At 42.8% G+C, this 26,780-nt stretch overlaps 1 protein-coding gene across 4 annotated transcripts in view; it reads left to right on the top strand.

The window, feature by feature from the left end:
* GNB4 (G protein subunit beta 4) overlaps positions 1-26,780 on the top strand; it is a 113,370-nt gene that overhangs the window by 79,024 nt on the left and 7,566 nt on the right. For all 4 annotated transcript variants that reach the window (XM_059731173.1, XM_059731172.1, XM_019478456.2 and 1 more), the window contains exons 2-8: positions 8,997-9,101; positions 20,342-20,380; positions 21,204-21,310; positions 22,344-22,407; positions 25,238-25,400; positions 25,840-25,906; positions 26,018-26,219. In XM_059731173.1, coding sequence (XP_059587156.1) covers positions 9,045-9,101; positions 20,342-20,380; positions 21,204-21,310; positions 22,344-22,407; positions 25,238-25,400; positions 25,840-25,906; positions 26,018-26,219 — 699 coding nt within the window. In that variant the 5' untranslated portion in view covers positions 8,997-9,044. The remainder of the gene's footprint in view (positions 1-8,996; positions 9,102-20,341; positions 20,381-21,203; positions 21,311-22,343; positions 22,408-25,237; positions 25,401-25,839; positions 25,907-26,017; positions 26,220-26,780) is intronic.

Here is a 26,780-nt window from a genome sequence, read left to right as displayed (position 1 = left end):
GCATAATTATGCAAACTGCATAATGCCTCACTTTAACTTTGGTACCATGGAAGTTGTGTGTGTTTGTGTGTTTTGTAGGGTTTGGGTTTGTGGAGTACCACTTGTATAACACATCTGATTTTTTTTTCAGTTGGCTGATATATAGCAGTACATTGCTTTCATTCAGATGTGTGTAACTGGTACTGCTGGGCTGTGCTATAGTGTCCTCTGATTATGTAAGAATGTTACTACTATTGATAGTTGTAATCCCAGAAACAGCATATATTCAAATAAGATGTCATTTCGTGCACAAGACGCTTTCCCTAGGGGTGTCTACATAACCATGAAAGTTGTAGGGCTTGACTTGCCTGCCTGACTGCTCACTTCATTTGTATGTATATTCATATTGCATGCTACACAGATGACCAGATAGGTGGAAGGCTGTCCATATGAACATGCAAATTCCAGACTTGCTTTAGAATGATTTTCCACCTAAAACATTTCTTTAGTTCCAGAAAATACAAGGACAGTAGTTTTTTATTTTTGTTTTTTTTAGTACCTGTCTCAGGATTCGTTATCTGTGTTTTTTTTTTTTAAAGGGATTTGATTAACTTTGGTTTGAAAATTGAAATGGTGTCAGTCAAAATAATTAAACTGTAATTCCATATGCAGCGCTCCACTTGGCTGAGTAGCTTTGTTCTGCATTTAAATGTTTGAGTATGCATTAGAGATCTGTGGATAATAATTAGTTTTTACTTAGAAAAATGATTGGGTGGCACCAGTGTTATCAGCATCTGCTGTCCATTTTCAGAGCTGTATCTCTGGTTTCTTAAGATACTTGCTAACCTCTAAACTGCAGAAGTAGCATAGTTCTGTGTTGAGTGAGCTAGGTTATCTGGTTGTTATTAACAAAGCTACTTAGTTCTAGTAGAGAATCACTAGTCATGAGCAAGCTGGGAAACTTCAATTTTAGTTATCTAGTTGATTGTATTGGAGTGATGCTGTAGCCATGATGGTCCAGGAATTGAGAGTCAAGGATTTGTGGGTGCTTTCTTTATTCCACTGATACAGTTGGCCCAACAAAAGTTAGACAAGCTTTTGAAGACAAGGAATTCTTCATCAGTTCTCTAAGCTTAACTAACTTTATCCGAACCATGCAGGTGGTTCAATAAAAGATGTCATATGCAAAAATAAGTCTCAGTAGTTTCCAGGGATTAAAAAAAAGAAAGGAAATCTTTTTACCTAAAAGTGAGCAATTTTCTCCTGAAAATTAAGGCAGTAGATTTGATATACTAAAATGACACTTCTTGTGAAGTTACGTTAGAGCACAACATTGTAACAATCTCTTAAAGTTCATTAGTATACTTTTCTCATCCTTATGTAAGGCTTTACTTATTGAAGTTACTAACCTTTTCCTGAGTCTTATATATGTTGGCAGATGGGTAAAGGCTTGGTCTAGATATGGATTTCTGGGAGTTATGAATAGCTTTGATGTACATACTAAGTTTCATTGCGTATGTAAACTTTGAGGTTTGGGGCATAAAATATAGTGTTATTGAGTGGCTAGCCTTCCATAGTCTTTTTGCATGACAGTATTTCTTATTTTAATAATGTCCTGTTGCTTTATAGTCTTCCACTTTTAAATTGTGGACTAGTTCCCTTTGTCGGTTTTGCTGTTACTAGTATGCTTTTATGTCACTTTAATCTGTCTTCCTTGGAAGGCCCACCTGAAACCAGAGGTCAGATTTGGAATCGAGTGCAGGATTTCTGTAAAACTATAAAACTAATCTTTTAACTTGTTCATGTCTTATAGTTTGTTTCTGGAAGGGCATACACAATGTCAGGGATCCTGTTAAATAGCACTTGTTCTTCTCATGCAAGTGTTGAGTTCTTTGTCTACTCTAAATGTCTAGCTACAAGACACCTATGAGATGTTGTTTTCTCTAGCTCTCTGTGGTGTTATTGTGAAAAGCATACTGAGTCAAGATTTATGCACCTCTAACCCAAGTTGGAGAACTATAAATCTTGCTGCTTCCTGGTTGAGATGTGATTCAAATTTAATGATATTAACACCTTTGAATAGTTACTGCAGGGCAATGAAAGCTTGACAGTGGTAGCCTTTTAGGGTCATGATAAAAAAAAAAACAAAGCTCGTTCAGCATCTGCAGAATTTGTTAAATCTGGGAAAAAAAAGTGGTCTATACTTATACCCCAATAATTAAGCTTTTTTATTTTTTAAAGGGGGTTGTAATAGGGTTCCACTCCAGGGGTGGACACCAAGCCCCTGGAGCCCTCTTCAGCCCCTGTGTAGTCTCTCTCTCTCTGAGCACTCTTGCCTTCTCCTCGCCTGCCACGCCTTGCCATTATTATCTTTTGGAAAAAGAGTGGTTGCCCCAGGCCTTCTCAAGCCTGATCTCACACTCCTGAGCTCAGGTGTCTCCGGTGTCTGACTTAAGAGCTAATTACTTGGCTCTGCCCCATACCACACATGTCTTGCAGATCATACTCATTCCTGCTGAAACACACACCTCCTGGGCAATGGGCTCCCAGCCCCAGTTTTTGCCCTTCTTGGGCTATGGGCTTCTTGCCCCCCTCAGTCTCTGGCTGTGACCTCCAGTATTTGGCCCCTCTCTCTAGGCCTTGGCCTCACTCCTGAACTAGTCGAGACTCCTGGGCTCTCCTGGCTGTCAGTCTCTGGCTGTGGCCCGCCTTGGCCTTTGGCTCATCTCTGAGCCCTGGCCCCACTTGTGGGTAATTGAGACCTACAGGCTCCCTGGCCCTGCTGACACTTGCCCCTCTGGGCTCTCTGGCCCCTCTCTTACTTCTAGGCCAGCTGGGACCTCCTTACCTCCACTTAATCTCTTCCACAAACCACCAGAGTTCCTTACCCCCTTGCTGCCCAGGAGCTCTTTTCTCTCTGGCTCTCAGGGCTAGACTTCCTGATTAGCTCAGGCCCTTGGGCTTACATGCTTCCAGCCTGGCCCCATTCTGGTCATGGGACTCTGATTGGCCCCTGCAGGCTGCTCCTCAAGTAGCATCTACTCCTCTTAAAGTGACAGGTGTGCTCAGCACCCTGCTACAATGATGCTAGTGACTTAGCAGGCTCCCTATGAATCAATTCCAAGCTCCTGTGGAAAGTTGTGGTGCTAAATAATATAATAGCAGAGTGTAACCTAGAGTTCTTATATTAGTGGGAAGCAAGGCAGGACTGGATGCTGCAGGATGTGAAAATTAAAGTTTGTTTTGGTTTGGTGTCTTTATAGGCCCATCTCATTAATCCATGTCCTCCTAGCTTGGTTATAAGAATGCCATCTTCCAGCTCTTAAATTTTGTATGGATAGATATTGGTTTCTCATGAAGACTGTATTAATTAGTTCTGCTAATACCCTTCCTCTTGAGAGGCGTTGGTTGATTATTTCCTGTTTTTGTACAAGAGCTGTAATGGAGGCACATCACTGAGGCACTTCCAAAATGTACAGAAGTGCAACAATAGCTGTGACCTCAGAGAGCACTCGGGCTCACTTCCTGTTTTGTTCTTGGAGAAGCTAAAGGTTTAACTAAATACTGGAGAACACCGAGGAGCCATCTCGATTGCAGATGCATTGTCTCATAAATAATGCATCAGTTTAAGCATTTGGAAATACAGAAACTGAGACTTCAAGGCTAAAAATAAAGTGTTCACACTTTGGGCTTTTGACCCATTACATTTGTTTTCTGTTACATGCTCTGGTCTGTTTCTGTAATTGTGGTTTAATATTTCAGGGATTTCCAGTAACATGGAACTGTATTTCTCAAACCTGCTTTATGTTGAATCATTTCTTAAGAGATGAAAAGGGGAAAGGAGTGATGGCTTGAAAGGGAAATAAAATTATGGTTCTAGAGGGAGAGGGACATAAGTGTCCCAATGCCTTTAGGTATCCAGGTTGTATCCAGGTATCCAGTGCCTTTAAAGTTTTGACCGTGTCCTCTGTGCAATTCTGTTCCCAGGCTTAAAAAATTATTTGTAGTGGAGTAAAGGCATATGGCTTTCATACTTACTGCAATTTTGTAGATTGGCAGAAGGTGCCATCTACTAGCAATCCACTGCCATAGCATAGATATGCCAGCATCAAACCCAATAACTTGTTCAACCCAAGTGTATCTTTTAGGTATTCACTGTTGATTGAAAAGCTTCAAGTGATAAATCTACTTTAGCTACTGGAATAGTTTGCCAACAGATGATTTCACATATTTGTTAAACATTAGTGTCCTTAACTCTCATCTGAATTTATCCTGTTTCCAGTTCCAGCTGTTTGAACTTATGTCTTGACCTGCTTGGATATGCATTGTAGTTGATACTTTTTCCATTTCTAATGTTATTTGTATTCCCGAATAACTATCTTATTGCTGTCCTGCGTGTCAGTCTTGTTTCCAAAAGACATTTTATTTTTTTTAATTTCACTGCCCAATGTACATCTAAAATGTGGATGCGGGTGGATAAGGCATAGTAAAAGCATTAAATAGTTGATCCTCTTTGATATAGGAAATTTGTTCAGTTGTCTTAATGATAAGAAAGGTTGCTGAACTGGAATAGACTGCTTAATATTTGTAGTAAATAAACCTCATTTTACAGTATATAGCTACTCCAGAGCATCAGGGTGTTTTACACTATTCTTTACTCAGCCTGAGGTTCTTGTTTCTTTGATTATTTGATCACCAGACATAATTTAGTTCCCAAATAAAATTGGGAAAATCTCATGGTGCCATAACACTGAAAGCGATTTATCAGGCTTACTAGTATGTTTGATCTACTTCAGGGAATTTTTAATGTTGGGAAAAAAAGCAAAATCTTTTAATGTGGATTCCTGAGTGGCTAGGAAATGATTCTTTACTCTTGATGATAAAAGGGTAAAACATGGCAAGGCAAGCTCCGCTTAGTTTCCTAGTTTTACTGAGCTAGGAAATATTTTTGCCATTCTGTTCAGCACATTCTCAATATGTGAACAGCTGGACCCTGTGAATTTTAGCTGAGCTGCAACTTTGCAGGGGAGCCCCCTTCATTCCCCATATCCAGAGAACATATATCTATTTGTCTGTTTATATACATAGTTTACATGCTGAACTTTATATTATTAAACCAGTCCTAATAAGTACAAAATGCAATGTACAGGTATTTCAGAGTAGTATTCTAATCTGCAGTGAGTGCTTTTTCACACAGGGGGCCTGGCCCAATCCTTCAAAAGTTGAGCTAAATGATTCTCAACCAAGGCTCCATGAGTGCCATTCAAGGGTGCATGAGAGTGCCACGCAGTATTAGTACTGCTAGGTGTGCAAAAACCAATGCAATTCACAAGGTAAACTCAGATATTTCAACTAGGATATTCATAGTGGCAAAAACATTGACCTGCTGTGGCCTGAGTTTTTTTGCAGCAGTCAAGAAATGAATGAAAGTGAAGAGCTGGCATTTTTGGAGGGTGTTTTGAGTTGAACGAGGTTGAGAACTGTTGGTTTAGGTTTATGTAACTTGGTTCACATGAGAAGCCTCATTGTCTTAAATGTGAATACAGTTGAATGCGTGTCAGTCAGTAGGAGTGTAGGGCCTTAATATATAAGAGTAAAGTCTAAGTAATGGAAAAAAAAGGTTTATAGTATCTCTTGGTGTTGCTTTCCCCCCCTTGGCAGAAGGCCTTGGTATTAAGTCGCGAGGGGTTGGTCACTTTAAGGCTGTAGGAGATATTTTCTATTGAGATGGAAGCATGTAAGAAATTATATCAGGGACAGTCCCTCGAATTCAAGATAAATGTTTACTTTAAATTCTAGGGACTGTCCCTGATCTTAGAATCAGATGTGCAATCGTGTCTTTCTGTACCATGATTAGTCTCTTTTTGCACAGTGTCAGGATAACATTACTTTGAGGATCTCAGAATAGGTTTTATGTTTCTGGTGGGGAGAGGATGACTGGTGTTTAAATTTACATTTCTTTGGTTTTATGATTCTACAAACAGGAGTTTTTGCAATGTAATATCTCCATGTATCCAAAGACCTTAGGAAAAAATACCAAAGAAAAATAGGGTTGGGACTAGAGGTGCACTGATGCATTGATCTGATATTGGATTGGTACTGATATAAAGAAACTTTGCTGTATTGGAAATTGGCCCGATGTGGCGGATAATTTGGCTGATAAATGCCCCTGTGTGTGCACAGCCACAGTGCAGCATGCAGGCAGCAAGGAGCACAGCCTGGCAGTGTGGAGAGCTGCGTGCAACTGGTAAGTCCAGTGTGGTGGAAGGGAAGGAGGGAGGGACAGGGCGTTGGCGGGGTGGGGGGAGAGATCACAGGGGGCCCCCTGTGGTGAGGGAGGAGTGGGGCAGGGCCAGGCACTGCCCAGGCAGGGCGGGGCACAGGGCAGAGTTGCAGCTTGTTGGGGGGGGTGGCTGCTGCCGCCCCATCAGTTCTGTAACAGCAAGGGCCCAAATGAAATCTTGCCACTCTTTTGCTTTCTGTGGTTTAGAATTTGTGGAGTGTTTTATCATGATTTCTTGGGTTGTCGTACTATAGAATAACTGCCCAAAGTACTAAGTACTTCCTTTTCGCAGACAGAGCTATGTGAGGTGCAGTACCTAACAAGAAAAATGTCTTAGGCCAGCATATCCAATTGAAAGACATCCATGCCACTTTAGTTTTATTTACAGTACAAGCAGAAATTAAACTGTATCTGACCTGAGAGCCCCATGTGGTCGTGACCTAAAAGGAAACGTCCTGAGAGTGTCCTACAGCTCTTTCCAGCTGGGAAGAATTTTCTATGCTGAAACCTGGAAAAATTCACTTTGAAAATGTCACTTCTGATATTTAGGTTAATTTGTAGAAAAGCACAGTGTGAAGCTGTTACGGTGATTGAGAGGTAGATTGATTTGGGAATGCTGGCCTGTTCATATTATTTGTTATGCTATTTTAACTGAAGTAGTTGCTTTTTCTTTTAAGTTGTTTAACCTGTATGGAAGGCGGCTGTGTAGACTTTTGTTTTGGTTTAATTTTAAACCAAGCTACCCACGTTTGGTACAAGATATCAAAGCAAATGTGTCCGTGCAAGGATTTGCACTGGTTTAACTCAGTTTAAGAACTGATTTAACCTAAATTTATGCAACTTTCTCATGTAGGCAATGTTTTAGTAACTTGATGTTCCAGCTGATTTTGTATTAGAAACATAGACTTCTCCTTGGTGTTTCCCCCTGGGGTGAGAAGGGTTGTTTCAGCCCAGCCTTCGCTTGTCCCCCTTTTGCTCATGGCCGTGTCCAACAGGACCCTGTAGCTCCAGTTTCTGGTGCAGGGCCTGGCCCACCAGGAGCCCTTGGGCTGTACATTTGATACTTGGATTTATCATATAAGTTGACTTTATGATGCTTATGGAAGCAAGTAAAATTAAAGCATGAGAAATGGTAAATAGATGTTAACCAACAGCTTTTACTGTTTTATTTTGGGGGAGAAAGGAGATCGTCTTGTTATTGTAGTTAGTAGCTGTCTTGTCAAATAGCACTTTACAGCCATTAATAATTTAGCAGAATTTTATTTTCCCCAATATACTTTTCTTGAATTCATTATTCTTATTTAGTTGGGTCCCTTTGGAATAACCTGGATGAACATGTACAAATAACTTTACATTTTTAAATTAATTGCTGGTAATAATATTTAGTAAGAGAAATGTTGGCCATATCATTTAATCTATACCTACATTTTTAATAGAGCACTTGTTAAGTTTTCTTGGCTGATCATATCTGTCTCTCAAATCCTTGGAAATCTATAGTTTTGCCTTTTCATTGTAAGACTGAAGGTTTGTAAACTAGTACAGAATTAATTTAAAAAAACTTCTCGACATCAGCTGATTGTTGCTTGTATCTAAAAATATAAGCAGGTTAATCAGAGAGGGCTCTTTGAGTCAGCAATCATGGTGTCTCTTTTGGAAGATTAGAAATAAATCATGTGAACAAGTCACTAAAACCAGTATAACTACCTATCTAGTACAGGGGTGCTCATGTGGAGTCATGGCATCCGGCCCCACGCGGCTCCATAATAATTGATATATTTGGTGGGCGGGGGACAGTGGCACTTAGAGCTTGGGAATTTGTCAGAGGGGGACAATGCTGAGTGGCTGGGTTGGGGTCAGGGTTCCTCCCACATGGCTGGATCGGGGTGGGGTGGTGTCGCCCTGTCCCCCCCAACTAGGACGCCCTGCCCCACCCCCACATGGACCCCCTTCTCCCTCTGTGCAGCTGGATTGGGCCCACCACCTAGATCTGGCCCACAGACAAACCACGGCATTGCCCATCCGGCCGGTGGGCCAAGGCTGATCACCACTGATCTAGAAGATTTTTGACTCTTTGAAAGCTTGTCTATCTAGAATGCAAGTTCTTTAAGGCAGACCCATTTCATGTGTGGTGTGTAGCAGAATATATCCACTATGGGGGCTTTTGTGTGCTGCTGTTCTACGAATAGTAACTTTGCTGGTGGAAACAGACGTAGTTTACTTGCCCTAGAATAGCATTCCTGTGGAAATCACCTGAATTTGAATCTTGGTTTTGGATTTTGTTGGCTCTGGTGTGCTCATTCGCTCTCGCTCTCGCGTTAAAGACCTTTAATATATGCCTCTCTCTTTGTTTTACTCAATACTGTGCATCTAAGATTATGACATTTTGTTCCCTATTTCCAGCTTTTGTGGAAGAAACTGAAACTCTGGTTAGGATCTTTAACAGAGTGCAAAAAATCTACAGGCTTCATAGCTGAGCTTTCCAAATTGCAGCTGGTGTTTGTCAATGTATAGTTGCTTCAACAACTGTTTAGAATAGAGTTTATTTAACTGTGCTGTTTATGGCAACCAAGGAATCTATGTAGCTTATCTTACGCAAAATGTTATGATATCTAGTGATGGGGATCTACCTCAAGAGCCTTTGACTGAAAGTTCAGTGAATTTATGTGCATTACTGAAGACAGAAGAAATGAGGTCCAAACAATGGAAATTAATTTTCCTCTCTTCCATCTGGCAGATTTTCTTACCGGTGCTGTAACAGTGTGAGGAATACAGATCCACAAAGATGAGTGAGCTAGAGCAGTTACGGCAGGAAGCGGAGCAACTGCGGAATCAGATCAGAGTAAGTCATAACTTCCTCACCCATTTGTTTCCTTGGAATAAAAGACTAGGGGACAGAAGAAAAAAAGTACATGGGTTACTCACCCATATTTTAAACACTTCAAATCATTTCACAGAGGATTAAATCTGTGGGAGGCTCCAAGGAAAAAAAATAAAGGAAACCCAAACCTTGAAGCTCCATTCTTAATTTTCATACTGTTCTGTAGAGAATTGGAATATAGCAGGGTATTTTTACCCAGCGCCTTGGAGTTCTCAAGAACAGAAATATATAGCTTTTATTGCCTTGGCAAAGCAAGATGAGTTGAAAATGTTTATTTTACAAAAGGTAACTTTTGGACTGTCTAGTAGGGGCATTTATACACATGCTCTGGGAGTGGGGAGCCCTTTAATTAGAGTAGCTCTACTTAAAACACCCAGAGCATCTCGTGTATCAGTGTCTTTACACTGAAAAATGGCAGCAGGGTGCTCTAAATAAAGCTCATTGAATGACCTTTAGTTAAAGTGCCTCCACCGCAATTTTTCAATGCGGGGAAGCTAATACACGAGATGTTGGAGTCTGCTGGAGCATGGTAATTACCGCACTCCAGCAGACTCGATTAATAGTCTCCTCCGACACGCTGTAATTACAGCGCACTGGAGCAGCTTCACTGCATATGTATAGGCATCCTCTGCTACTTGTTTTCTTGATAAGAAATATTTCAGAAAAGTTGTGTGAGCATCAAGCATGAGAAAAATGTTCCAGGATCATGTTTTCCAGTGGTCTTTTTACCTTCCTCTATTGTATCTCTCTTTTGTCCTAATATTTGACTCAAATCATCCATCACAGATAAATCTATTTGACCTGTTGCCTGGCACCCAGTGTTTTGTCAAAAAGCAGTTGCCTCACTGATATATCAATGAAATATATATTTTCCCCACTAAAAAAAATAGGATGTCAACCTCAGAGTTGCTGGTATTGTCTTTTCTGCTTCTGAATTGTAATTTCTTCATATATATTAGGTATCCATAACAAGTACTCTGTCACAAAGACCTGAAAAAAGGAAAATAATGTATTCATAAGCTAGATTTCTGTGTAGGAGTCCCTTAACTTGAAGGCAAAATGAACTTGATTAGTGCTGCAGATTTATGTAGAAGCTAGTTCCACATGTAAACCTTTTTCAGCAGCATCTGTTGGTACTAGTTCATAGATATAGGGTCAGAAGGGATCTGAGAAGATCATCAAGCCCAACCCCCTGCCCTGGGCAGGAATGAATACTGGGCTCATATGACCCCTGGTAAGTTTAAGCTCATATGACCCCAGCTAGGTAATTATCAAACCTCCTTTTAAAGACCCCTAAGGTAGGAGCCAGCACCACTTCCCTTGGAAGCTGGTTTCAGATCCTTATAGGTTCATAGATGTTAGGGTCGGAAGGGACCTCAATAGATCATCAAGTCCGACCCCCTGCATAGGCAGGAAAGAGTGCTGGGTCTAGATGACCCCAGCTAGATGCATATCCAACCTTCTCTTGAAGACCCCCAGGGTAGAGGAGAGCACCACCTCCCTTGGGAGCCCTGTCCTGTGATAGTCTGCTGCTTGGTCATTGTGGGCATTGGACTACTTATAGGCAACACATAGCTGATCTCTGTAGCATGCAATACTTTTTTGAGGCTGAATTACCATTGGTCTGCTTATAATTGTTCATTCAGTATCACCCATGTCATGTTTTTCTTTAACTCAGCTGTCATTTATTGAAAGGTAAGCTAATAACCAGTCAGTGGTAAGAGTTATAATACTCGGGACTCTCCCAGGTGGAGTTCAGGAATGCAGATGATTTAAAAATATCTCAGTATTACATCTTTTACAGTAGTATCTAAGTGACATGTTTAGCAGAACAAAGGGGAGTGGGGGGCAGGAGTAACCAGCAAGGTCTAGAATCATGGGAAATAACTGTGGTAGAAAATAGGCATAGCTATACCTAGATTAACCCTGACCCATGGCTGTCTAGTCTCTTCTTGGACACCTCTAGTGACGGTGAGTCCACAACTTTCCTGGGCAGTCTATTCTACTACCTCACTATTCTAAGTGAAGAAGTTTTGTTGGATATCCAATCTAAACTTATTTTGCTGCAACTTCAAGCCATTGGTCTCCATCACTCTCTCTTCAGAAAGAGAGGAAAAAGTGCTTTCTGTCTTCTTTATGGCAGTCCTTCAAGTACCTGAAGACTGCTAGCATGTCCCCTCTTAAGTGCCTTTTGTGCCAGCTGAACATGCCCTAGCTCCTTTAGCCTCTCCTTGTTGGATTTGCCTTCCAAGACTTTGATCATCTTAAATGCCCACCTCTGGACCCTCCCTGGCTTCTCCACATCCTCTTTAAAATGTGGAGCCCAGAACTGTACACAGTACTCCAGATGAGGCGTAACCAGTGCTGAGTAGAGAGGCACCATCACTTCCTGTGTTTTTCACCTAATGCTTCTATTAATGCAATCCAAAACCACATTTGCCTTTTGTGCAGCTGCATACACTGCAGGCTTGTTGAGTCAGTGGTCGACCAGGACTACCAAGTCCTTTGCCATAGAGCAGATTTTATATTTGTTTTTGATTACCATATAAAAGACAACCCTGATTTAAGCACAGGGACACTTCCAGGAATGGAGCCAAGTGGCGCAAGGGCAGAGGCGGATTATCTACTGTGGGCTCAGGGCTTTCCTCTCTGATGCCTTTGCCCCATACAGTGGCTATGCTGGATCCCTCGCCCAGTGGCAGGAGGTGCAGCCTGCCAGTGCTATTGCTGCCGGATGGGCAGGGGACGTGCAGCCATTGCATGGCTCCCGGGACAAAGCAGCAGGGCGGAAAACCCTGAGCCCACAATGAGCACCCTGCCTCCACCTTGGATACAAACCTGGGGAGTAGCATATGCCTCCTCTGGGGCTACACCCAGCAGCAGGGAGCTGACCCCTCTTCCCACCACCCCCCATGTACTTTGGACGAGCTGCCTGTGGCTCCATCCCACTACCTGCCCCAATCGCAGGGTCCCATTCACTGTCTTGGCTGGGAGGCATCCCCTACCCTACTCCCTCCCTCACTGTGGAGGCCTTGATCTGCTCTCCCCCAAGTCCCTTCTCCTCCACAGACTTACCTGCAAGGTGCTGCTCTCCACACTGCCCAGCTGTGCACCTGACCATGTGTATGTAGTGGCTGTGCACATGCATAGAGGGCCCCAGCCAGAAGGCATATGTTATTTATTGGTACATTATCAGCTGCGCTGGCCAAAAAAAAGCCGATAACGTTAAATTTTCCTTTTATTGGTGCCGATCTGATATGGCACCTATGTATCAGTGCACATCTGCATGTCACCTTTTTTTGAAACTGCTATAAGTTTTATCACAGGTGTTTTATAAATACACTTTTGTTCATTTTGGCAACTACTTGTATATAGTATAATTTTTTTTTAGTTTAATTTGTATCCAAGGCCAAATTAGCCAAAACTAATTCCGAATCCAAGAGTCCAGAACCATAAGCGGCTCTACTACCAGCAAACATCCTCCACCCACACCTGGGGCTTCAGATGTTTCCAAATCCTGTGGCAGGCATCCTACTTGCAGGCCCAAACCCAGAGACTTAAGGTACAGATACCCCCAAGTTTTGCTTGCCCTTAGCCCTGAGGCCCTTGGAGCAAGCTAGGGAGGAGACTCCCATTTCCGTAAAGTGGGCTTAAAGTTGCTATACCTCAGTGGGTACTGAACCATGCCAGAAGAGCAGTTCTCCTGGGGTGTGCTTCAGGAAGGGGTGTGCTTAGTGTGTGCACGCTCCTAGGGTGTGCTTGTGTACACTCAAGCCCCCTCACTGGAGCTGGTCTATGCGCAGCCCTTCAGGCCTGCCTGCACAGACTGTACTCCACGCAATTCATGTGCAGCCCTTCAGGCCCCATATGGGTCCTGCTCTATGTGGCCTACTACTCAGGTGTTCCATCACATGTCCCCCTACTGGGACCACTACACCACCCCTTCACTGGGGCTTCTGGGCCTTACACCCCCTTGGGTGTCAGGAGTCTGTCAACCTACCTGGGCCCCCAACTTGGCCTTCGGCCCACTCTGGCCTCAGGTATCTGTCGATATGTCTGGACCCTGTCTGTTCCTGCTATGGGGTTACCCACCAAGTTGTAGGGGCTGAGGCTGTAAGGCACCCTATATTTGCCTTTCACTAGGGAGGCAATTGGTATGGCATTTCCTGGGGATCACCCCGCCACAGGCAGCCCCACCACACCATCCTACCCTAGTAGAGTGTCATTTCAGGTCATGCCCCAGGACCAGGAACATCCGCCATCCCCGTAGTTCCTACCCTGAACATCCAGGTGATCTGGGAGCAGCAGCTCAAACCAGGTGATGTTCTCCCTCCAGCTTCCTGCAGCAACTGCTGGCTTTACTGCTCAGGGCCTGCTCTTATTCTCCAGCAGCTAGGCCCCCCTCCAATCAGGCAGCCTCCTGCTGGCCACGTGACTCTCCTGATTGGCACTGCAGTCACCTGCAGGCTGCTCTGTTGCCTGCTCAGGCCTTTAAAGTGGCAGGCACCAAAGGCCACCCATTAATTATTACCCTTTGCTTGTGGTGATTAGCCAATTATCTGTCCACCTTGCAGTAGTTTTATCCAGCCCACATTTTACCAATTTGTTTATGAGATCTTATGGGAACTTATAAAAAGGGTGCTGAAGTCCAGATATACTGTATCCATCCACAGTCTTCCCTTCATCCACTCAGGTAGTTACTTTTTAAAGAATGAGATCAGGTTTGTTTGACACAATTTGTTTTTCATAAATCCATCTTGGCTGCTTGCAGTCACCTTTTCCCCCTCCAGATGCTTGCATATAGCCTTCCTTAGGATATGCTCCAATAACTTCCCAGGTATTGAGGTGAGACTGACTGGTTAGAGACTTGGTGGGATAGCTTGCATGACTGGAGCACTGTCAAGGATGGGTACAAACTGTTCAGGAAGGACAGGTAGGGGAGAAGAGGAGGAGGAGTTGTATGTAAAAGAGCCATGCGATTGCTCAGAGCTCCATTATGAAACTGGAGATAGGCCTGTTGAAAGTCTCTGGGTTATGGTTAAAGGGGAGAATAGCAAGGGCAGTATTGTAGTGGGTGCTTGCTATAGACTAGCAGACCAGGAGGAAGTGGTGAATGAGGCTTTCTTCAAACAGCAGAAGGTTTCCCGATCACAAGCCCTGGTTCTCATGGGGGACTTTCCCTCCCAGTTGATGTCAGGTTGATTACAATACAGCAGTGCACAGGCAATCCAGGAAGTTTTTGGAGAGTGCTGGGGACAACTTCCTGGTGCAAGTGCTGGAGTGGCCAGCTAGGGGCTGTGGTCTTCTTGACCTGCTGCTCACAAACAAGGATGAATGGTGGGGAATTTAGTAGTGGATGGCAGCTTGGGCAGCAGTAACCATAAGATGATTGAATTCAGGATCCTGAGGCAAGGAAGGATGGAGAGCAGCAGAGTACAAACCCTGGACTTCAGAAAAGCAGGCTTCGATTTGCTCAGGGAACTCAAGGGCAGGTTCCCCTGGGAAGCCAGACTGATGGGGAGGGGAGTCCAGGAGAGCTGGCTGTACTTTAAGGAAGTCTTACTGAGCGTGCAGGAACAAACCATCCCAAAGCACAGGAAGACTAGCAAGTATGGTAGAAACGAGCTTGGCTTAGCAGGGAACTCTTCAGTAAACTATATCACAAAAAGGCAGCTTATAAGAAGTGGAAACTTGGACAGATAACTAGGGAGGAGTATAAGAGCATTGCTCAGGCATGCAGGGATGGAGTCAGGAAGGCCAAAGTGCAGTTGGAGTTGCAGCTAGCAAGAGATGTGAAGGGTAACAAGAAGGGTTTCTACAAGTATGTTGGTAGCAAGAGGAGGATCAGGGAAAGTATGGATCCCTCACTGAATGGGGGAGGCAACCTTGTGACAGAGGATGCAGAAAAAGCTGAAGTGCTCAGTGCCTATTTCACCTCAGTCTTCACAGGCAAGGTCAGCTCCCAGACTACTGCACTGGGCAGCACAGTTTGGGGAGGAGGTGAACAGCCAACAGTGGTGAAAGAACAGGTTAGGGACTGTTTAGAAACGCTGAACATACAAGTCCATGGGGCCGGATCAGATGCACCCAAGGGTGCTGAGAGAGTTGGCTGATCAGATTGCAGAGCCATTGCCCATCATCTTTGAAAAGTCATGGTGACCAGGAGAGGTCCTGGATGATTGGAAAAGGGCTTACATAGTGCCCATATTTAAGAAAGGGAAAAAGGAGGATCCAGGGAACTACAGACCAGTCAGTGTCACCTCAGTCCCTGGAAAAATCATGGAGCAGATCCTCAAGGAACCCTTTTCTAAGCCGTTGGAGGAGAAGGTGATTAGGAACAGTCAGCATGGATTCAGCAATGGCAAGTCATGCCTGAACAACCTGATTGCCTTCTATGATGAGATAATTGTCTCTGTGGATGGGAGGTGACCAGTGAATGTGTTATACCTGGATTTTTAGCAAGGCTTTTGATATGGTCTCCCATAGCATTCTTGCAGGCAAGCCAGGGAAGTATGGACCGTAAGGTGGGTAGAAAACTGGCTGGAGCATCAGGCTCAGAGGGTAGTAATCAGTGGCTTGATATCTAGTTGGTAGTTGGTATCAAGTGGAGTGCTCCAGGGGTCAGTCCTAGGGGCTGGTTTTGTTCAGTGTCTTCATCAACAACCTGGAAGATGGCACAGAGTGCAGCCTCAGCAAGTTTGCAGATGACACCAAGCTAGGGAAGGGAGGTAGTTGGTACACTGGAGGGTAAAGGTAGGATTCAGAGTGACCTAGACAAATTGGAGGATTGGGCCAAAAAGAATCTCATGAGGTTCAGCAAGGACAAGTGCAAAGTCCTGCACTTAGGATGAAACAATCCCATGCACCAATACAGGCTGGGGACTGCACAATAAGCTGAATATGAGCCAACAGTTTTCCCTTGTTGCCCAGGTGGCATCCAGCTCGGCATCTCTCCACCTTCCCGCCGACTTTTCTGTGCAGAAAATTCAGGCAGATTAAACTGAGCCTCTGCACCCATCTGAATGTGCGCCTGTTGAGAACAGTCAGTCTAGGACTGCTTCTGCCCACGGGTGCCAGCTCCAGGCTGGCAGGGGCCACGGTGGCTGGTCTCAATCTCCATAGGGCTGGCAGGGATCTGCCCACTGAGCTGGGACAGCTCTCCCCGCCTCCTGTGGACCTTTGCTGCCTAGGCTGTCTGGGAGCAATTTGCTCTTGGTCAGCATCTTACACATGCACTTTGATGCATTAGTTTAATGCGCTGATTTCCAGTACCTATAGGTACTAGAAATCAGTGCATTAAACTAATCTACTGCACAGTAACTGCTGTGCATGTGTAGATAGTGATGCTTTACTGAGAATTAGAGTAATTTAATGTGCTGTAAAGCGTCTCATATAGACTCACCCAGTAGGTAGTAGTCTCCCATTCAGTCTTTGTCAAGCTGAGATAAATACTTGTAGCTTTAACTTGGGGGGATACTGCCAGCCATGCTGTTAATAATAAAAATAATAAATAGTAATAAATCTGGCTCACTTAATTGATTGCATCCATTGCTGAGCTACTTCAGCTGTTGCATGCTTAGCTTAGCTTAGCTATCTCACTTGTTTCATTCTGCAAGCAAAAGGGATTCTTAAACACTAGGAGATTTATTACTCTTGTATTTAAACCTGTTCTTCTACTAGATATCAATATTTTATGAATTATCTAACTGTAGAAATCCTTAAAAATAGGTAGAGATGGTCTAATCAGCTTTTGAGCTTGCTCTTGAAAGGAAAACTCACGCTGCTTTTATTTTTAAAGTGTCATCAAAATAAGCTATACATAAACATATGTTACAAGATCACAAAGCTGGCGAAGTCAAGAACAGAAAAGCCAGATGCAAGTTTCTCCTTATATGTATATAATGATTTAGTCTTTAAGCATGTGAGCACCTGTTTTTTTTTTCTGTAGGGCCATTGCCTTATTCAGTGCACAAGATGGATATGTTCTGGATGGTGAATCAAGGTTGGGGAGTGAAGGAGACTTGCAGAATGCTGGTTCCTTTCTTGTGCAGTGAATTAGGCAGGAATAATAGGAAGGTAAAAGGCTGGTTTCAATTTAAAGCAGCTGTCTAAGAAGTTGCTCGAGACAGTTGGATTCTGTCTGTGCCTCCATCATGCAGTACCTGTGGGAAACTAGGTATTTGCATAAACCACCTGTTTTCAGGTGGCCCCTAAATGGAGATTTCTTATTTTTTAAATGTTTGACTTGGCCCCTTGGTAGAGCAGTTATCTGCAGCTGAATTTTAATAACAGCAGTGGTTAGCTGATCAAATCCTAAACAGTGCTAAAAAATTCAGTCCTAGATGACTGATTCATCATCCCAAATTAGTGGACACGTGACCCTTATTTCTGTGTCTGTGTTCCATTTCTGGGCATGTAGGATGATGATGATGATGATACCACCTTAACTCTCACAGGTGTTTATGAAAATAGATCATTTCTTGGGCTTTTATATTAAACTGAAAAAATACCCATCATGTGGCATTATCTTGCGAACCACATGATGAATATTTTTTCAGTTTGATATAAAAGCCCAAAATATTACACACCGCACTTGCATCAAGCAAACATTAAAGTTGCAAACTCTGCACTATAAAGTTAAGAAAGGAGAACGTAAGAAGTGCCCACGCAGTTGCAATTTGAACAGGTTGAAAGATGCAAGCGTGGCTGGAACCTTTGAATCTAGCAGAAAAAATTGTGCCTTTTGCTACCAGAGCAAGTGATAACAATAGTTCATTTCTGGATCAGTGCTCAGGTGAGAGGGGCTCCTTGCTTGTGGTTTCACTGACAGCAGAGAAACGGGAAACGGTGAGGCTTGGGGAGTGCTGGGCTCCATCCGCGCACTATGGGGACTGTTCTTTAGTGGGTGCAAACTTTTGCCTTTTCTTCCAGGTGTGACCCTTTCTGTTCTGTCTTTTAACCAGTCCTTGTTCTAATCATGTACCCTCCGTGGGCCACTTGTTCCTTTCTCTTTCCCAACCATTCAACATCCTGTTCACCCCCCTTGTATTCTTATTTTCTCTATCCAATCAGTTACTTGCAGCCTCTGATCCCACCAAATGTTTCGAATCCTTGGCTTCCTCCTCAGACTCCTTGTCCAGTTGTACTGTTTTCCTCCTCAACCAAGGGGGAGGAAACCTTTTCCTGTTACCTGTGCTCAGCCAGTTAAGCTATCCCCCATGGCTACAAGCCTATGCTCCGTTCTTCTACCCTGCTGTGCAGTTTGGTTTCAGTTTCTCCCCTCCATCCTCCTTTCCTCTTTCCGTCTGGGTCCTAGTCAGTCTGCCTCTCTGCTTCAACCTATTGGCTCTTATCCCAGTTCGACTTGCCAGCCAGTCTTAGTCTCAGCCATTCTCCTCGCCCCCAAATGCTTAGTTCCTGTTACCCTTTTCCTCCCCCTGCCCCCACCAGCCTCCTGTCTACCTCATCTGGTTCCCTGTCCCACTACTCTCCTTGTGTACGTACATTTGAACAGGGCAGCTTTCTTGTTTTATGGTGTCTGGAGCAGCGAGATGAGAGGTGTCGCTTGCACGTGCTATGGCCCACAGTCAAAGCTTTAGGTGCAGGGAAATCCTACTCGGCTCTGGGCAGTAGTAGCAGGCCTGGTGTAGCCAGAAGCTGTGGAAAATGTAGCTGCCAAAATCTAAAATCTCTGCTGAGCATATAAAAATTGCAATTTTTCAAAGGTCCAACGTGCCCAAATTAATATGAATTTTGTAGGGACCACAAAGCACATTCCTAGTACCTGACATATTTCAAGTCCTTGCTCTAAAACCATGCAGATACTACACCTTTTTCAAAGAGAAAGGTAGCCAGAATTTAATATGGGAATAATGTATTTTTGTCTTATTCTTGTAAATGGCTGAACTGTTTGGCTAAAACTTTCCAAAATAATTCTGAGGGGGCCAACATCTGGCATGGAAAAAGTCAGCCCATACAATTGAAAATCCAGTGAAGTGAACTGAGAATGGGGTCTTTGAATAGAAAGCATTAGGCAACCTTAAGAGCTGCTGTTGCTAGCTTTGCCAGTAAAAATCTAAATTTAAAAATACAGATAAACTAAGGGTTGAGGATACTAACCCTGTCCCGATTCTAGGAACAGATCTTCCTTGTTTAAGCAGCAAAGGCAGCAGACTGCAGACAGGATGCTACTGTTCAAACATCTGTAGCTTATGTTAATTTGCCAGTTGGGTGGGAACAGCTGTGTCAAAGAGGAAATCACATGCACCAAATTGGAGTAGCCAGGAAGAAGTTCCTACAGCACCACTTCCTGCCACAAGTAAGATGATCATAATGAAAGGACTAAGAATTGCTTGCTCGGACAAGCAAGCTGGTTTGTTATGTGAGCAAGTGTAATGTAAATAGTCGGTGTCTTCCCTTTTGTCTTGTTTCACGCACAGCATTGACCACCCCTGTTCATTTCTTACTTAGCAGTGATAATAAATGGGATTTTGTGTCTCTAGCTTTCCTGCTAAATTCAGCGCCCTTCCCCTAAAAGTAGGGGAAGAAGAAAGAAACCAAGAAATTCAACCACTTCTGCTTCTTCCCTCATCTTGAAGAGAATAAAATTGAGCTACAAATACAGCTCTGGAAAGTAGAATTAGGAGAGCTCAACTGTCGAAGCATTCGGTTTACTGTGTTTCAGCTTCTCTCCCTCCGTCCTCTGCCATTTTTTTTTGGGGGGGGGGGGGAGGGTTTGAGGTGGAACATGCTGTCTCCTCCTCCCCCTCTGTTAAAGGTGATGGTAAGATTTCTTCATTCAGGCCTTAGTCGCATGCTTCCTCCTCTATTTTTCCACTCCTACCCCATAATGTGTCTGATTTTCTTGAATGATAGAAAAAGTCCCTCTAAGTGAGTGGTTTAGAATTGCATAGGACTCAGTGTAACACTTGCCAGTTCAGAGGGAGATTCAGTTAAGGACGCTAGCTTCTTTTTAATGACTTAACATTGTAAAGATCCTTACCTGTTTCAGCTAGTTAAGTGTTGGTTTCACTCTTAAACTAAGATCAGAGACTATTGACCTTGCATATTTTATTTTTTTTAAATTCCTGTCAGATTTTCAGTCTCGATTTAAAAGGACTTTGGTTGATAAATGTTTTCAGGTTATGTTCAATGTAATTGTGTTCTAGATTCAGAGTACCTGTTTTTTTTCTCTGTTTTAGGATGCCAGAAAAGCATGTAGTGACACAACTCTTGCTCAGGTATGTCATTAGCTCTGTATATGTAAAAGCTGCATGTATGCAGTCATAGGATTACTGCATGGTTATAGCTGACTGAGAAAAGTGGCTGGACAGAATCAGTGTAGCAATTCTCTAGAAGTGTGGTACTTAGTGTGCTACTGAAATTACAAAATTTCTAGCTTTAATTACAAGAAGGATTTATGAAGACATCTGTACTGATATCATCTGGCTCTCAGACCCTACCTACTATAGGGACAGATACGTTACAAGTTCTCAGCTTTCTTAGTTTATATACTAATGCTACCTGTTTCAAGTTTTTAAATAAAACTACATAATCTCATAGTTCTAGCCCAGCAGTTCAGCTGTTGAAAAACTGTTCCTGGTTCCCTGGGTGTAAACAATTTGTTATATTTGGAAACTGAAGTTATTCTTGATTAAAGTCCAGTTTTAAGTTTTTTTTTTCAATTGCAACCAAAATACACTGCAACAGATACTGAATGATTTTCTTCTGTGGCTATTGCTCAAGTGTTTGTCAATTTTGGTAACGTATAAATCAAGTTCATACAGAATGTCTAGACAAATTGTCTTCAAAGAGTGTCTGCAACTTTACAGTAGCAGTTATTAAGTCTGCTTTTACTGTTACCGTGAATTTTGGAAGACCCCTTGATTGTTTAGAACATCATGTGACCTAATTTTTGTGGGATTGCCCTGTGCTTTACTACCACGTTTGAAGCCTACTTGATGCAAGATACTTGGGTTCTAGAAGTGTTCAAAATGTTGCTTGCACTTTTGACCTGCGCTTCTGAGATGCAGAATAATCAAAAAGTTTTGTTTTCCTGTGCAGATCACCACAAGTCTGGACTCAGTGGGGCGAATCCAAATGCGAACAAGGCGTACGCTGAGAGGTCACTTAGCTAAAATCTATGCTATGCACTGGGGATCTGATTCAAGGTTTGTACAAGTGATACTTGAATTCAGAGATTGAGGGCACTTTTTAACTCCTGAAAATTTTGTAGGTTAATATCAGAAAATAGACCCAGCTCTGGAACCTAATCAGGCTTCAGCCTACCCTGAGAACATGGATCATGGTTTGAGAAACATTTCCATGCTTTATCCTGCCTTTCTTTAAAGCTAATTTTAACTATATGAATAATGAAAATATAACTTCTCTTATAAGGACATTGTAAGGCTGTTGGAGAATTGTTGGGGTTTTTTCAAATTTGATACCACTTAGCTTTTTGGAATGATTTATATTGCAATCTCTGAACATCAAAGGGAAATAATATAACTTAATATGTTTTTAAGATTTACTGTAAATGTATGTTAACAGAGCATTAATAAAACCATAAGAGGTCACATTTAATTTCCTAGGAAACGCATTGTTTTGTAAGCAACAACAAGAAATATATCCTGCTATGTAGTTATAGCTATTCCAGTGTTATGCTGATTATGACTGAGGAATTCATTTAAAAAATCGGCAAGTTATCCAGATGAGAGTGAAGTGTATTGATAACTTGCTGTATTAGTTCTTTTGAAAATGTTTTGAACAATATTTAATAATAACTTCCAAGAATGCCCAACAGTAACAAAAAAAAGACTCTAAATCAAGAAGACCATTGTTTGTTCATTAGTTCTGATGGAGCAAAAAGATAATTCTGGAACATCCCTTAAAAGTGTGAATTTTTTTCTAAATAACTGATATCGTCTATTCAAACATGTGGGCATTCTAGTTTGAAGTCCGTTATTGTAGCCTATTTCAATAGTGACTGTGTGCCCATGGATGCAGGTAATGTTTTTCATCCTGCAACGTATTGTTCTTCACAGCTGTTCCAGGATATATTGGCCCTAAAAAGATTTAAAAATAGAAAGAAGCAGAAAATGGAAAGCTTATTCTGAGTTGTATTCATGTATGGCTCGTGTCTATTTTGAAATTTAGTAGGATGCAAGGAATTAACGTCATTCTCTGTTTTGTGGTTATCTTTAGGCTACTAGTCAGCGCTTCCCAAGATGGAAAATTAATTATTTGGGATAGTTATACAACAAATAAGGTAGAGTTGTTTATAATCCCTATGGTAATCTGGGCCTATAATCTGGTACTTTGAGGTGGTGGGATTTATTTTCTTCTCACTCCTTTGATTTTTATATCTGTTTCTTCCCTTCTGTTCATAAAATACTTGTTTCATTTATTTGGATTGAAGATGTAACTAGCTTGCTTTGATTTTTCTTTCTCGCTAAGTGTAGACATTTTGGGGGCTAGGGTGTGGTTAGATTGGGTTAAAAATGGCCGCCAGATCTAACTTAGTTCACCCAGGGGCAGACCAGACCGTACACTTAGACCCGGTCTCAGTGATCAGTAATCAGTCTAAACCCCAGAACAGTACAGAAGTTATATGCACACGGACCTGTCTAAAAATGGTGGAACGCTGTCTGAGAGAGACCTGGATTGATGTACGCTTGTACTTAATCAGTCTAGGTTAGACTGGTGAATCAAACTTCAGGACAGTTACTTGCACGGCCCCAGGCTGGGAAAGCCCAGCTGCTGGCCCCAGCCCCAGAGCTGCACTTTTCTTACCTGTCCCTCTGGCACCAGGCCATTTTTAAGCCCGTGGACCCTTGCCATAGACCAACCAGCTGGCCCCTGTACCCTCCATCCTGCAAGCTGGTCTGGGTGCTGGTTTTATCAGCGTTTGCTGCTGCTAGAAGCCAAGGAGGTAAGTATCAGTAGGGGAAGGGGCAAAAGGGATAGGGCTAGGTTTGCCGGAGGGAATTTGGGGAGGCTAAAAACAGCCCCTTGGTTTCCCTAAGACTCCCCCCATGGACCTTGTGAACCCCCCTGATCCCATCAAACCATCTTGGACCCCAGCAACCCCACGTGAATCCTGCCTGCCTCCTAGATTCCCCCCCAGTCACTCCTGTGGATCCCTCCTGCTCCCCCTGATCCCCTCCAGCTCTCCCTCACTAGGCCCTCCTCTCTCCATCCTGACTTACCTTAGATCAGGTGGCTATTTTTAATGCCGTCTAACCCTCCCTCCCCCTAACCTCTACGAATGTCTGCACTTAGCCTCTGTTTCTAACTCCAAGTGCATTTTTAGCTTGGGTAGAATCCCTTTTATGTAGAGCTTTTAGTCATGGATTAAAACAGAATATTCCTTATAACCTATGTTAACATAGCTCTAGATGAGTGGTGTCTGCATTGTAGGAGCAATGCTGTGGTCCCAGGGTCTTTTGAAGGGAAAGCAGCTCTCCTGATCCTTGCTGTTTAAGCTTGTCTCTGAGTGGGAGAATTGAATCTTTTTGAATTCTAATTAATGCCTTATTCTTGTTCTTCATCTGTTCACATGGCTAATGTAATTTGACAGAAGCAACAGCATAAATCTGTTGCAAGAGCAGTCAACCACAGTGTTTGCAAAGTGGCAGTGTGAATGTATTACAGTCAAATGCTGGGAACATCACGCATGCAGGACTGACAAGTCTGTGATCTTAAACAGGGTTGACAGTAACTGCACTTGTACACCAGGTGGCCCTTATTTGTGCGCCGATCGCTTCCCAAAGGTGGCACCTTGGGTCTGAATTTGTAGAGACTGTAACTCATACCCTTTTGTGAGCTTGTGTAACATCTATCTGAGACGTTACTTTTTTTCTTAATAAAGAAATCATAATAATGATTCATGTTAAAGAATGAATATCATAATTCATGTTAAAGAATTGTATGCTGACTAGCCTTTCCTTCCTTCAGTTTTGTCACCCCACACACACAAGTTGGAAGAGCTTAAGCCCTTAGATCCCCTCCCAGTGGCCCTGCATATGCGCTTCACTCACTCTGAACCTTTTATTAATGTTTGATTTTTCCCAAAAGCGTCCCAGGCACACCCCAAAGATCACACTGCATGGTAAGAAGTTCTGCACCTTTTCCAAATTGACTGCAGGATAAATTGTGCAGGTGGCACTAAAGCCCTAGGCAAACCAAGCAGCACTTTGGCTCTGGTGGTTCCTTGAATTCCCAGGTGCTGAACAAGCGCCCAACAAGCCAATGTAACAGCTTCAAAGAAACCATGTTTTTGCTGTTCTTATACTGGCGCACATTTCTTTAGCAGGGCAAATCATTTGCCAATAACTGTCTGCTAACTGGTTGGACCTTGGGTCATTCGTTGATAATTGTGACATAAAGGGGTAAATTTACCCAGCAGAAATCATTTAAGCTGCTGATGTTAAGTGGCTTATGAAAATGTCTAGTGGTGTGGGAGATTTGGGGGGGTTTGCATTATCATGTCTGGAAGTCACCCACTGATGGTGAAAGCTGACTAGGTGATGTGTGACATAAAAGTGCTGTTATTTGGGTTTGACTGTACAAGATAAGCGCTGCTCCTTGGACTGAAGAAAGTAGTAGGGGGTGTGGAAACAAGGCAGGCCCAGAGCTGTGTGTGTGGGATGGGCAGATCCTCTGCTGATGTAAATTGGCATAGTCGCATTTTACATCATCTGAGCATCTGGTTCATGGAAGCAAAACTGGGAAGAGGAATGTGGCTAACAGAGCCCTGGCGTACAATGTAAACGCAGTTTCACATATTACAAAATATTCGTACGTTAAAAAATGACAAAAAAAGATCTTGTTCTGAGCTACCACACACCAATGAGAGGTGGGGGTGCTTGTCCATCCTTTAAATTAAGCAAGGATTTGCAATAAAGATGCGAGTGTTTGTTAAAATCAGATTCCTTCTCCCCATATGTGTATATATATGTATTTTTTTAGCAAACTTGGTCTGCAGTGCTAAAGCAAAATTGCAGATAACTGAAATCAGTAGGTGGGCAAAGATGGCTCTTTTGGAATGCGGTTGCCCAAAATCTGGAGTGTTTCTAACACGCCTTGTCTGTCTAAAGATGCATGCCATTCCCTTGAGATCTTCCTGGGTAATGACTTGTGCGTATGCACCTTCTGGCAATTACGTCGCCTGTGGTGGATTGGACAACATCTGCTCCATATACAATTTGAAAACCAGAGAGGGCAACGTGAGAGTGAGCAGAGAGTTGCCGGGGCACACAGGTTAGTTGCATTTTGGTTTTTTGTTTTTTTTCTTTTCAGGCTAAGTAAAGCAGTTCTAAGCCTGCACAGTTCACAGCACTGTGTCCTAAAGTGAACACAGTCCTACTAGTTCACCAAATGGAATATAGTTTAATGACCTGTTTGGATCCCTTTGAAGTATGATTTTTTTAAAATTATGAGCTTGTTTGAACTCATCTTTAAAACCGAGTTGCGTGCTTGCTTGGTTTCAGTGGAGATGGTGTTGGTAGCTCCCTGTGTGCAGAAGTGGAGCAGTACTTCTGACGATAGATGACTGAGCATTTTAATGTTTAAAATGCAGCAGAAGTTTCCTGTCACGTAGTACTATAACCAGTGTTGGTATAAATAACAGGAAGGTTTTGGGGTCACTTCTGTTGCTGCAGTGGGGTGTTAAATTAACATAACCTTGCTTCTGTTCCAGGATACCTGTCTTGCTGTCGTTTTCTAGATGACAACCAAATTGTCACAAGCTCAGGAGATACCACCTGGTGAGTTTTGGAGGCAGGGGCCTGGTGTTTAAGCACTTTGGTTATTTTACAGCTAAATTAGTAGAGAATGCAAGACATTGGTCTGTCTAACGCTCTTGTTTTTACTTACAGTGCTCTATGGGATATTGAAACTGGTCAACAGACAACCACATTCACAGGGCACACTGGTGATGTCATGAGTCTATCTCTCAGTCCAGACATGAGGACTTTTGTTTCGGGTGCCTGTGATGCCTCTTCCAAGCTTTGGGATATTCGAGATGGGATGTGCAGGCAGTCTTTCACGGGGCATGTGTCCGACATTAACGCAGTTTGTGTAAGTGAGCCTTCTTTTTCTAAACGGGGAGAGAGGAAAGAAGGGTTCCTGTGCATCTTCAGCTTTAATAGTTTAGCTTTCACAAACTGAACAGGATGGAGGCTCTTACTGCATTCAGCCCCCAGATGATAAATGTAGCTTCTTAGAATATGATAGACTTGATAACTAAGATCAAAGTGCATCTAACCACCTACAGTCTAGTTTTTTGGTGTAATTAGTATACCCATACTGTAATGTGCTGACATGGGTCTAGAGATAATCCCATAATATTCTTGTTTAGTCTTGGTTTTCATGCTAATTGCTGCTACCACCCTCACATGCTGGGTGCCCTTTTCTCAGCTTTCAGTAAACTGGGTTGCATTTCCTCTGTTTTGATCCACAGGATACAAATTCTGATAAGGAGGTAACAAAAGCTAAACTTTTAATTGTATCTGCTTTATAATCCATTGCAAATGCAAACCTACAGAATACCAATAGCATGGTTTGTGGAGAACTGGAGGCTGTACGTTTACGGCTGAATCAGTATGTTATGCACTACTCGGTCCTGTTTTTGGAAGTGTG

This window comes from Alligator mississippiensis, chromosome 7, assembly GCF_030867095.1.
Source record: "Alligator mississippiensis isolate rAllMis1 chromosome 7, rAllMis1, whole genome shotgun sequence".
Classification (NCBI taxonomy): Eukaryota; Metazoa; Chordata; order Crocodylia; family Alligatoridae; genus Alligator; species Alligator mississippiensis.
Note: the sequence above shows the minus strand (reverse complement) of the source record. Positions and strands in the feature narration are given on the sequence as shown.